Genomic DNA, 13991 nt, shown 5'->3' on the forward strand with positions numbered 1-13991 from the left:
GTATGCCTTTAAATATACTTTTAAATCCTTTTAAAAACACTTGTAAATCCTTTTAAAAAACCTTTAAAAATCCTTGTAAATTTTTAATATCCTTTAAAAATTCTTGTAAATCCTTTTAAAACTGTTATAAACTTATAAAAACTTTTAAAACCATTGTAAATCATTTAAAAACCATTTAAAAACCTTTGTAGGCTTCTAAAACTCTTTAAAAACCATTACAAATCTTTTAAAAACCATTTAAAAACTCTTGTAAATCCCTTTAAAAACCCTTGTAAACCCTTTAAAAGACCCTTTAAAAAATCTTGTAAACCCTTTAAAAAAATTTGGCGGGAAAATTTTGAAAAAATATTTTTTTTGCGGGAAAATTTTTGCGGAAAGTTTTTGGCGGGAAATTTTCTCGGAAAAATTTTCTCGGAAACTTTTTTAGCGGGAAAATTTTGGCGGAATAGTTTTTGGCGGGAAATTTTTGGAAGGAATATTCCTTCATTTGGGAAAGAATATTCTTTCAAATAGGGGTAAAATAGCCATTAAAAATTAAGAGAGGGCAAAAATGAAAATGGTAACAAAAGAGGATATTTTTAAAAGAGGGTATCATAAAAAGGTTATTGGTATCAATTTCTCAAGATTTGAGATTTTTCCACTGTCTTATGCTCCGACGAATGAGTCAATTGGCTCTAATCAACAAAGTTGTGTATTCCACTTCCAATAGAAAAATTTCGATTGACTAGACCCATTGGACCAAATCTGGTTTTTATTAGTAACGGATTTGGTGAAAAAGAAAACTCAAAGAACAAAGATAAGGAGTAAGGACCAATAAATGAGTATTAGGCCCAACCCATTATAGTAAGTAGTCAATCTAAGGTTCATATCCTGAAAAGTGTGACCACACAACCGTTGGTTATTAGTTCATGGAGTTTAATAGTTTTGGAAATCTAAAAAAAATCATGTATTATTCAATTATTAAGTTTTAAAAAATTATGAAAGTCATGTGTTATTTTTTTCTATGATATATAAATACTAGTTAAAATCATATGTTATTCGTTTAGTGATTTGTTTTTAAATTCTACAGTATATTTTAAATGGATTTGAAAATGAACTTCTCTGCGAGCTTCTTGTAGACTGAAGTTTTTTTTTCTTTTCTTTCTATCAAAAGCCTTTCCTTTTTGTCTTTTGATCAAAATAGAAGGATTTTTTTTGAGAATTTTTGAGAAATACCCCTTTTGGTGTACCCCTTTTTAAAAATACCCCCTTTATCTATCTATTTTCAAAAATACCCCTTTTTAAATATAAAAATTATAAAGTTTTATATAGTTTATAAGGTACTTCTATATAATAACTACTACTGGAAAATTCGATACAAATATTTTAAAATGTTTTAAATAGTTTTAAATCGTTTTTATAAGTTTTAAAAGGGTTTTAAAAGGGTTTATACGGTTTTTATAAGGTTTTTATAAGGTTTTTATAATTTGTTTTTACGCTATTTATGAAAGGTGTATAAAGTTTTAGACACATATAAAGGTAATTTGTGTATATATTTATAAGCTTACACACATATTTGGATAAATTTCAACATTTTTAGTGAATTTTTTGATAAAGTTTGAAAATGGGGTATTTTTTAAAAGAGGTATATAAAAAAGGGTATTTTGAAAATTCCCCTGATTTTTTTTGTCTTTTATCTTAACTATATATAAATGAATTTTGATCCAAAGGCTTTTGTATTAGGCTTTCAACAAATTTACTCAATCTCAGCTTGTCCTAACTTAGTTCGGTTATGAGTTCGTAGAAGTGGCTCAATAACTTAGGCTCAATAATCTTTTTTTACTATATTTTTCATGGGCCACTAAATGTTAAAAAACATCAAATGTTTAAAGCCCAAATTTTAAAATATATAATATGCCGTTCCATTCACATATTGAAACCCTACTTCTCTTAAGATTCTCCGCCGCTAGTAAACAAATTTAGAGCACTCAAAAGTACAGAAAAATTGGAATCTGAGTTTCAACGCCGCTCATCACATTTTTAAACCCTTGAACGCATGTGGTTTCATATAGGTATGTGATTTTCCCTTCTTTATGGCATTGTGATTTCGAGCCTTTGTAATGAAGTTCGTGGAAGATTATATAACTCTTTTGGTTCCCAAGGATATTGGTGGTGATTAGGCGAGCCCGCTTTCTTCACTCCGGAAATGCGAGAGAAAGTGAGAGACAAAGCATGTTCTCTTTTTGCGAGATCTCCACTATGTAAATCAGTAAGATTGTTTCTCATTTTTCTTATGGATATAACTTTATTTTTTCCACTATTATGTTTTACAAGCAATCCACTTTAGATATTTATTTTTCATTGAACTATAATGTTTATGCTAAATATACTACATTATAGGGATCCACACAAATCCAGTACTCTAGAATTTTTGAGTACTTATATCTAGATATGTTATATTCATGAAAAAATTATATGGATATGAATATACCTATATTCACGGCTATCCACATCTAAACCATATCAGAAAATGTTTAAATTATTAAAATATTAATTATAAATTATGTTCAATTTTTTTAAATAAAATCAGAAAATTAATCTGCCATGCCATATGATATTTTCAAAAATATCATGACATTGAAATATTAATCTTATACACGTATTATAATAAAATTATATGTAAAAAGTGAATTCAAGTTAGAGTAATGAGGTATTATAACCTTTAAATATATATACTCTTATCCGAAGTTTTGGATACCCTATTTTCTGATAAGACTGGATTTAGAATTTTAGATATTTTTGTCGAGTCCTACTACATTGTATTATATTGATTGTGGCGATAAATCTATTATTCTTGAAATTCACTTAAATAATTTGTGGAATCTTTCTCGTAAACTAGTCGTAAGAACTTGTGAAAATAAGTTTAAATAATCAAAGACAGAGAAACAATTCCAAATAATAGTTTGAGTTGTTGGTTATAGAAAATTCTTTGTTCAAAGTAATTTTTCATGAAACAGAGACCAAAAGAAAATAAAACACCTATGTAAACTATTAGTTTCTGTATGAAATATTAATTATGGTATTTTGATATTAAGCAAAATAAAATTTATCAACCTTCAAAACCATGGAATTATGAACATGTGAAACATATTATTAACATATGATTATTTCCATGGCACAATAACCCTATTTTGTATTGCTAGTTATGTTTTTCTCATATAAATATATTTTATATATTTAATCAGTCAAAATTAAATCTTAATATATTATGTTTCTTATTTAAATATTAATTAATCATTTTAATTAAGCGGTTTTAGCGTCATAATTTCATTAAAATAATAATCTGAAAAATTATTTTAATTGAAATGGAAAACCAGTTTATTGTTTTGGATTTTTTTTCATTAAAATTATAATATGAAAAATGATCTTCAATGAATATCTAAAGATTTATAAATTTTTATTTTTTTGACAGTCATATATTATGATACATTTCGATGAATTTGAATATCATCAAGACCTTATTATATCTCCATCAATTAGACATGTATGGTCCTTATAAATAGAAAATATTAAAACTCTAACTCCAGTCCACATCTCATAGCTAGATAAAAAAAATACAAGTCATGTTTGGAATTCTAGGGTTTATCGCCGTCATGGGAAAACGATAGAATAAAGTAGTCTCTATCCCCAAGTAAGTCTCCAAGAGAAAACTCGATGAAGATCATCCTCCCATTTGATCTCTTAATTAAGATATTCTCAAGGATATCATTAGAAGACGTTGCGAGGTATCGTTATGTGTCGTAGCTTTGGTTTTTCATACTACATCATCGAGAATTCACCCAAATGCTTCTAAAAATTCGGCCGCGTATTTTATTCACCTTCCTATACAACAGTAAGCGGATCTTCTACTCCATACCTCAAGAACTAGATCCACATTGCAACTACTCTTCTCCTATATCTCCCTTTTACCATATGTATTTCCCTATAGGTTAATTTGAGGTCTCGGGAAGATATGTGTCCCACTTCACCTTGTTTGATCTATAACAAATCTAAGAAGCCAATGATTTGTAACCCTAGCATAGAGAGTACATATGTTTACCAGTAGTGACAACCAAGAGGAATCAGATGACACCCTATCCCGGGTGTGATCATATCGACAAACTCTTCAAGGTACTATCTGTATCTGATGATGATGATGTGTGTCTGGTTTCAACATTAGGATCTGGAGTTGTGACATGGAGAAGGGTCGAATGTTCGATACTTCATCACCCTTTATATACTAAGATATACATCAATGGGGCATTGTATCATATAAAGGGTGATGAGGTATCAAACATTCAATCATTCTCCAGGTCACTGAACCAGTTCATAATGTTGAAACCTGACACACATAATCATCATCAAATACGAATAATACCTTGAAGAGCTTTTCGATTGTATCATACCCGGGATAAGATGTCATCCGATTCCTCTTTGTTGTCCACTACTGGTAAAGATATGTACTCTCTAGTGCTAGGGTTATGGATAATTGGCTTCGTTAATTTGTTACATATCAAACCAAGTAAAGAGGGACACATATTTTCCCTAGAACCCAAACCTTTAGGAAAATGCATATGGTAATAGGGAGATATAAGAGAAGAGTAGTTGCGGTTTGGATATAGTTCTTGAGATATGGAGTAAAAGATCCGCTTATTGTTGTATAGGATGGTGAATAAAATATGCGGCCGAACCGATTATACTTTTAGAAACAGTTGGGTGAATTCTCAAAAATGCAGTATGGAAGACCAAAACTTTGATACGCAACGAGACCTTGCAACGTGTTACAATGACAATCTTGAGAATATCTTAAGTAAGAGATCAAATGGGAGGATGATCTCCATTAAGTTTTCTCTTGGGGATAAACCCTAGAATCCCAAACATGGCTTGTATTTTTGATCTAGGAGATGTGGACGGAGTGAGAGTTTTAACATTTTCTATTTATAAGGATCATACATGTCTAATTGATGGAAAGATATAGGTCTTGATCATATTCAAAAATACCTCTTTTCCAATACCACTTTTTAAAAATACCCCTTCTTTCGAATTTTATCAAAAATTCACTAAAAATCTGAAATTTATCAAAAAATATGTGTGAACTTATATATATATATATAGACACAAATTATCTTTATGTGTGTGTAGATTTATATAAATATTTCATAAATGCCGTATAAATATCTTTTAAAAACTTTATAAAAACCTTATAAAAATCTTGTAAACCTTATAAAAACTTTATAAAAGCCTTTTAGAACCTTTTAAAACCTTATAAATATTTGAATCGAGTCTCCTAGTAGTAATGATGATCTTAATGTCTCTTATAAATCATATAAAATTTTATAATTTTTCATATTTGAAAAAGAGTATTTTTGAAAATAGATAGAAAATAAGATTATTTTTGAAAAAGAATATACCAAAAAGAACATTTCTCAAAAATTCTAATTTTAAAAATATTAATATCTTTTAGACCCTACATACTATTTTTATCCCCATATCATTACAATAATCTAGTTTTTGTTATACTTGTCAATTTGAAATTGACCATTTTATGAGGTTTTGAAAACCAACTTCCTTATCAATTATGTTTTGGTTGGTTAGTTGGATGTATCAAATTGGGATACAAGTTAATAGAATTAAATGGGCACATGACATTTAAAAAAAAATAGCTGGAGAAAGGTGTGGTGACAGCGTGAAATAGAGAAAGCACATTTACATGAATTTAATTGGCACACACTCTCAATTTATTTCTCTTTGACCTTTCTATTATGTCATTGCCTAGCCTAATATATATATATATATATATATTTTTTTTTTAACAACAAACGAAAAAATTGACTTTAAGAAAGCCAATGAAGGGGACAATTGTTTACAAACTTAGCAGCATTGCCTAGCCTAATTTTTATGAAGTTATATGTCTTAATCACAAGTGACAAAACTTACATTTGTGTTTTAAAATTGACAAAAAAAAAAAATTATCGATAAAAAGTCAACAATTTTTTGTTTATATTTACTTGTTTATTTTTGGTTTATTTTCAATGTACTTAAAATTTTGATAATAAGTTAATGATTATGAATTGAAGAAACTATTTTAAAATTAACTATTAGACCTCATCTGAGAATAATCCAAAACTCAAAGTTGTTGACCAAACAAATTTAGCCAAAATAAAAACATTGCATTTTCTTTATTTCATACTATACTATGTTATTGTGGATATATTTTAAGATAAGATAAAAATGAATATTGACCCTTAATTATCAGAAACTAATTCAAACTTGATCTTTCTTTTCTTTTTTTGACCAAACAAATCAAGAAAAAAACATTGCATTTTCTTCACATACTTTATAAAAAAAAGTCTATCGTTTACAGCATAGTATGAATTTATTTATTTTCATTATACTATCTAAAAATAATAAGTATATGAAATCATAAACAAACAATTTAAAATGCACTATGTTGATTTGTTGACCATTTCTATTTTTTTTTATTTTTTTTAGTCACATTCCTTTGCAGTATATTGCTATATAAATTTTTTTTTTTTTTATAATTTCGTTTTTGCTTCAGAATATATATATATATTATATTTCAAAAAAATCAAAGTTTGACAAAATTTGATTATTCTTTTCCGATAGAGTTCTATTTGACTTTGTATTGACTAGTTTTCATGATTTTATGAAATGTTCTATATATAATCATTCTTCAACATTTTATAGGTAAAACATTCAAATTTTCTAAAATAATATTGTAGACAAGAAAACTTTGTGTCATTATCAAAAAAGAAGAAAAAAAAATTGTTAATTGTGTCATTAACTCATGTTACAAGTTATAACCCAAATTAAACGAGCGTTGCATGTCTACTTACTATTTTAGTGAGACTATCTTACACAAGTCAATCTTTTATGCATGAGTAATAAGTTTTTTTTGTATTAATCATTTTATCATTTGGTTTGTGTCAACACACCATTTTGGGGAGAGTTAGTGTGGTAAGTAATCTAATAATATATGTTTTAATTAATAATGAACTGAATTCTAATTGCTTAAGCAAATTATATTCCTACCAAAAGAAGCAATTACGTTGAGAAGATATATTTTGGAAGCTGGAAGAAACCATTCTCGACTTCTCCTACTCGCAAACTATTTTCTTCATTGGTTTTACAAATACTACTTGTTCAAGTCATTTCTTAATCAAACAACATATAGTTTAGTATATATATTTAGATCGCAAAATATATTTGATATTCTTCTGCGCCTTAGGTTAATAAAAATATTATTAAATACAATAAATTCAACCAATAAAAAATTACGATGTATAATATGATTGGTCAAAAATCATTAAATATATTTAATATTTACATAAAAATTTGAAAATATTACTTATAATAAAACAATTTTATAAAGCTAAAATATTAGCTAAACTGAAAGGGAAAGAGTATATTGAACGATTTGTATAAGGATTTATATATGGTTTAGACATTTTTAACATTTCTAATCTTTTGGCTTTATGCAAAGTAAACTAATTAATGTCGTTAATGGGTCAATTAGGAAAACTAAGAATATTAGTGGATAAGTACTAGCTAGTACCTAAACCTCAATAATTTATAGTCCCTAGTTGAAAACACTTTTTTTTTTTTTGAAATTCTAGCCGACTCGTGTGTTGTTACTGTTGAAGGTTGATGAGAGAAGAACATACTAGTGATTAGGAAATATTATATTGACTCTCATGAAGATTACAATAATAGTTACATATGTTTATATAGGGAGGAGATGCTAAACCTAAATGATATAGTTTCCTAATATACATAAATACATAAATGAGATAATTATGAGAAATATATTCAAAGATATTCTAACTTATTCTACACACTTCTATAGTTACTTGTTAGTTCATCAATTCTCAAAAATATGGAGTAGTATACTTTTAGAATTTGTTTGGTTTGCCAAAAAAAATAAAAAAATTGTTTCGTAAAATACCACCATGTTCCAAAACTAGCACTTACAATTTGGTTTCAAAACTAAAATTAAAATTTTAACTTTCAAATCTAAAGCCTAAATCTTAAAAATTAAACATCTACTTCCTAAAAATTATATTTATAATCTAGAATAGTAGTATATCCTAAATCTTCAACTTAAACTCAAAATTTTAAATTATAAATCTTGAAAATAAATTTTTATGTTTTTGGTATTTTTGGGAAACAAATTTTTATGATATTATTTTTGAGACATTAAACAAATAGCAATATTTTAGGTAACAAAATTTTAAAATATAATATTTTAAAGACTTTTGACCAAAAAAAAAATAAAAATTTAAAGACTTTCTCTTTTGTACTTCTCCACATCCAAAAATGTTGGTGGTAATGCATCCATCTAAACTCCAAATCTTGATTTATTCTTGTTGCGTTTAAAATTGGATGAGATTTGTTTCTCAACAAAGTAGTTTATTCTTTTAGCCATCATGACTTGGTTTTTGTGGCCATCAGAGTAAAGCACATTTAATTTTTAGCTTACTCTCCAACTACTTCAACCTTTATTAGTTACAGTTGGGGTATGTATATTCATTTGTTTATGATTCTTATGTTATATTGTCCCTTCAAATTAATCAAGTGAGACAACTTGACATTGTTATTTCAACGACTAAACCGAACAAAGCAAAGCCAACTTGATCTCATTTTATTATCTAAAAACAGGCTGTTTAGGCGTATCTAGACCTTCGAAAACCATTTGTACGATTCGATTTTTTTTAACAAATTTGTCGATCGGAAATTATCGATTTTTCTTGTTTATTCATTCAATTAAATGGTAAAATGTGTATTTTAATATAATGAATTTTTTTTCTTTTATAGATAATTTCCGAAATTATATGTTTAATATGAAAATAATTTTACATTAACTGGATAAAAAGTATAGGATAACATTTGTTGAATTTTAAGATTTAAGCAATTTGACACATAAAATTTGGACCGAGGATCCAAATTGGGCCTTATATATTGTTGATTGAATTAGGCCCGTTTCAATAGTCTTAGTAAAGCTCCACGTGGCGTTTCTAAACTTGTCAGTCACTTTGGTAATATAACAGACAGTAACTAGTAACCCACTAATCTCTTTCGCTAAAGGACACAAAAAAAAAAAAAAAAACAGATTTTTATTTTATTTTTCTTTGTATGGCTCCAAAACTCTGAGAGACAGAGCAAGAAACAGAGTGAAGAAGATAAAGCAAAGAAAACAAAAAATGGCAACGGTCACGATTCTTTCTCCTAAATCAATCCCAAAGATCATGGATTCAAAGCTCGGAGTTAAGGTTCCTGACCAGACCACCGTCGTAAAATGCTGTCGGAGATTGAGGTTAGCTAAGCTTGTCTCAGCTGCAGGATTGTCACAGATTGAACCAGACATAAACGAAGACCCGATTGGTCAGTTCGAGCTTAACAGCGTTGAAATGGTAAGTATGGATTGACTCTGAAATCAAGAATTGGTATAAAAAAAACTTGTTTCTGATTGGTCAGTGGTGTTACAGGAGGATTTCAAGTATGGATATTACGATGGTGCTCATACTTACTATGAAGGAGAAGTTGAAAAGGGTAAAACTTTAGTTTCCAGTTTCTTCTTCTCGTCGTTTCGGTTTCTACGATGTTTTATTTTTGATTGAATCTTCTTGGAAATGTTATGTTAGGAACATTTTGGGGAGCAATAGCAGATGACATTGCTGCTGTTGATCAAACGAACGGGTTTCAAGGTATTCATTATAAACCCGCTTTTTCGTACTTATTACGAATCGAAGTTTGATCGAAAATAGCGGTTTTTAAGTTTGTTTGTTATATCTGCAGGTTTAATCTCTTTGTTGTTTCTTCCTGCTATAGCTGCAGGAATGTATTTTGATGCTCCGGTAACTTCAAATCCTTTTGCTTCTAATAATTACCATTACGTCAATCAGATATACTAAGAAACTCGAGTTTTTTCGAACATTATGAAGTTTCAGCTTCTCATGTCCTAACTATACAATATAGTGTTTGGTTGGGAGTTAAGATAAAAAAAAGAATCACAAGTGTTTGTGTGTGTGTGTGTGTGTTGCAGGGTGAGTATTTGTTCATAGGTGCAGCATTGTTCACGGTAGTGTTCTGTATAATAGAGATGGATAAACCAGATCAGCCACACAACTTCGAGCCACAGATATACAAATTGGAGAGGGGAGCTCGTGACAAGCTCATTAGTGACTACAACTCAATGAGCATATGGGACTTTAATGACAAGTATGGTGATGTATGGGACTTCACCGTCGAGAAAGATGATATCGCTACTAGATAAAGAAAGATATGGATTCTAATCTCATTATATATAATATCATGACTTTTGATGTAAACTGTTTATACAATTCTATACAATGTGTATAATAATCTAGATTGTTCATTCTCTTGAAATTTTGTTTTAGTCCCCTGAAACCTTTGCTCTTCTGAGTCATTTCAAAGCCATTCTTGGCATTGCGGTAGTCACCAATATAATTCCAAGCTTGCTATTTACATCACAAACGGCATGTGTTGAACTACAGGCTCACTGATATGTTCCCTTGTAATCAAGAAGAACCTCAACGACATTGAGATTGACGTATTCCACACGCTAACTTCATCATCCCATGGTCCAAGACTCCAAGTACAACAACATAGTGTTTCCGGTTTTGTGGAAGAGTCCGAGGAGCTAAAACGCATCTCTATTTCCTTCTTCAATGTAGGCAACATGGTCCATGATTCTGGAATGGTTTGGTAGATTACGTGAGAGTAAAGTCATTGATACATGAAGAGTAAAGTGTGGACGTGATGTTGCTCCAGTTTGTGTCATTCGTTGGATATAAAACGTTTTGGAACGTGGGATATCGGATCTTGATTTACGCGTAAGTATGTACTTTGATCATCTGCCTTCAAAGGTCTTTATGAGCAAGTCACTGGTTAGGCTAAGGATAGAGTCTCAAAATATTTCTGGCATTGGTGTGGAAGATGTTTTCCTTCCAAAGCTTAAGACTCTCTATCTTGATACAGCTGTGTTAGTGTCAGGAAAAGCTCATGAGCTTATTTCTGGTTATCATGTCCTTGAGGAATTAGTTCTAGTTATGTCTACTCTCATACTTGGAATATTAGGGATAACAATATCCCACATTGGAAATTGAGTAGGATCTTAAGTGGTATATACAAGAACTGTCCAAATCTCGAAACCCTTGTCTTCCAAGTACCAAACATAGATACTATAATATTACTACATATATACTAAACAAATTTTGGATTTTGAAAAGTTGTTACCTCTATGATTCTTCAGGGATTCAATCATAGAAATACAAGCAAGTGTGCAGAAGTTGACGGTTGCCTATGCAAATCTTCAGTGGGAAGTCCCACTTTCTTATCATCAAGTCCTGTGAAGGTTCTAAAGATATTGAAGTTTGGTGAAATTTTTGATGACAAGGAGATGCAGATGAAGCTGGTCGAACACTTTCTTGAGACAATGCCGAAACTTGAACAAATGACATTGTACTTATGATACACCACTTGATGAAAATGTGATTGAAGTTTCCAAGAAACTTCAGAAGCTTCCTAGAGTAGCCAATTGCAAGATCCAAGTAATCTCTAATAACCTCAGCTTATCCTCTTCTTGATGTCACAAGTAGACTCATCTTCTTCGAAAGTATTTTTTTTTTGGTTTGAAGATTATAATTATACTCCTTCATCTCAGAGAAGATATCATTATATATATTGAGATTGTTTTGGACCTTTTGGTTCTAGTTTTTAATTGTGTTCCACCTTTTTCATTCGTATTATGTAATATGTACACTTCATGTGCTCTATAGGTTTCGTTTCAATTCATTTATTTATTTTGGAGTTGAACTTTTTTAATTGCAAATCAATTCTTTAAATTTACTATATTCATATTTTATACACAAATAAAGTTCGTTATTGTGTTATTTCATACTTTAACTTTCATACATTAACTTATAAATTATAATATTAATATGTAGTTAACTTACATTATTTTAAGATACAACAATAACATATATTCCATAAAAATCACCATGAAAGATGAATATGGAAAATGTTCATCAATGATCAACACTGGATGATGCATAAACAAACATCTATGTCATATAATATATATATATATATATATATATATATATAATTATGAATGTTGTCTAATGTAAAATTTATTATTTCTATTGTAAATTTTAAACAAAAAGGTATATTTTGTGGTTTTTCGCTAAAAATAAAATCGAATGTGCTTGATCAAATGGAGTCATTCCCAAAAATGGAGACATGGGTTGAAGGAAAAATCATATTCAAATTAAAATAGAGTAAAAAATGGAGATATAGATTAATTGGAGATGCTCTTAAAAACTTGAAGTTCACAAATCTCGAATAATTTCTCAAGTCTAGTGTTCTTGATCAAAACTTTTTATTTCCTTTGGTAAAATGTCTGATCTTTTTCTTTGGTGTAAGTGTTAAGATATTTTTTCTGATATTTTCTTTGTGGTTTCTGATATATATGTTTAAAACTACATTGTCTTATTATTTATCCCATTGAAAAGGATACGTCGAGAGAGAGCCAATTATATTCGAGTTTTCATATTTGCGGATGAGATTTTAACGATGGAAACAAAACTAAAAATACAGTATATATATATATACATTAATATATCTCCCAAAAATGTATATAAAAACGAGAAAAGTGCGTGGAAGAAGATACAAAAACAATAAAGAAGACAAAAAAGTAAGTAAAGATGGAGAGTGATGATGATATATGAATTATGAAATATATAGAAAGCGTGATAGAATTGGCAATAATGATAACCCAAACATCGTCGTACGTCTCATGAGAGGTTCCATTGAGATTCACATATCCACCACGTGCTTTTCTCCACTTCTTCCTCTTCGAGATCTCAATCTCACTCTCATAAGTCATATACCTAATTCTAATATAAAGTACAAAAGAGCATTTAAAAACATCTTCGGGTTAGTTAAGTGTTGTATTCTCTAAGGAGATGTACTAGTTTGTTTTTATATATTCAAGTTGTGAATAAGAAAGAAACTGAGTATGGATTGAACCAAATACTAAAATTATAATAAGAGTGTTTTACGTAATTAAAGACACACACAGACAATCTTTAGTTATTAAAATGGTGACCTAGCTAAGCTAGTGTCAGAAATGATAAACAATGACTAGTTAACTTACCAAAATGTATCTATGACCTTGAAACCATCGTATATACCATCGTCACGAGGGTAAACAAAGACAATAACAAATCGTTTTTATATATTTTGGTTTTGCGTAAGCTGGCTCGATGGTACTCGTTGTTTTAACCTTTATTAAAAAAAAAATGTGTATTATAAATTCGCCACCAGCGCTGCAGCGCATCGATCCTAATCTTTCACTTGTGTATTCAATCTGGTAACCAGCCCTTGGCGTTACTCGAACCCAAGACCTTACCTTTTAACAACCTTCTTATATAGACATGATTCTGATAAGGTGATACCAATTTGGTGTGATTTGGATAGGTTATGTTTGTCCACTCACCCTACTATTTTTAACTCAATGACATTTAATTATCATATAGTATATCAGTTAATCGTATATATAATCTTCAAAACTAAATAATATTCTATTAATTTTTAACCGTAGTTAAAAAAATGTTTAATTTATATATGATTTGTGATATATTTCGCCTTACATGAATTTCTTTGTTTGCGATGGTAAATAAGCCATGGAAAGAAAAACTTGTACATTGAAATAAAATCACAGTTACATAAGAAAGAAAATAAAAGAAATATTTTGCAAACGTTGCGTATTTGCACGTAAATAAAACAACTATATACCAATTTATTTGCAAAATAAAATTTATATTTATTTAGTTTTTATATGTATACAACAATCTTGGGGGTTTTCCGTTTTATAAAATATTATAGAGATTTTCTTGATTGAAAAACCTCGTCCATAATCGTATTACAAT

At 29.2% G+C, this 13991-nt stretch overlaps 1 protein-coding gene across 1 annotated transcript; it reads left to right on the top strand.

The window, feature by feature from the left end:
* The first annotated feature begins 9184 nt into the window (after positions 1-9184).
* Positions 9185-10438, top strand: LOC17876325 (photosynthetic NDH subunit of subcomplex B 5, chloroplastic). The gene is made up of 5 exons (XM_006280940.2): positions 9185-9449; positions 9525-9588; positions 9681-9743; positions 9835-9893; positions 10082-10438. The coding sequence occupies exons 1-5, from the start codon at positions 9240-9242 to the stop codon at positions 10310-10312; spliced, it is 627 nt and encodes a 208-aa protein (XP_006281002.2). The 5' UTR covers positions 9185-9239; the 3' UTR covers positions 10313-10438.
* Positions 10439-13991: the final 3553 nt, after the last annotated feature.

The sequence above is a fragment of the Capsella rubella genome, unplaced genomic scaffold, assembly GCF_000375325.1.
Source record: "Capsella rubella cultivar Monte Gargano unplaced genomic scaffold, Caprub1_0 scaffold_8, whole genome shotgun sequence".
NCBI classification, from domain to species: domain Eukaryota; kingdom Viridiplantae; phylum Streptophyta; class Magnoliopsida; order Brassicales; family Brassicaceae; genus Capsella; species Capsella rubella.

Coding starts and splice junctions, on each gene's coding strand:
- LOC17876325 (XM_006280940.2), top strand. CDS start 9,240: ATGGCAACGGTCACGATTCTTTCTCCTAAATCAATCCCAAAGATCATG. Junction 9,589..9,680: donor TGAAGGAGAAGTTGAAAAGG/GTAAAACTTTAG, acceptor ATGTTATGTTAG/GAACATTTTGGGGAGCAATA. Junction 9,894..10,081: donor GAATGTATTTTGATGCTCCG/GTAACTTCAAAT, acceptor TGTGTGTTGCAG/GGTGAGTATTTGTTCATAGG.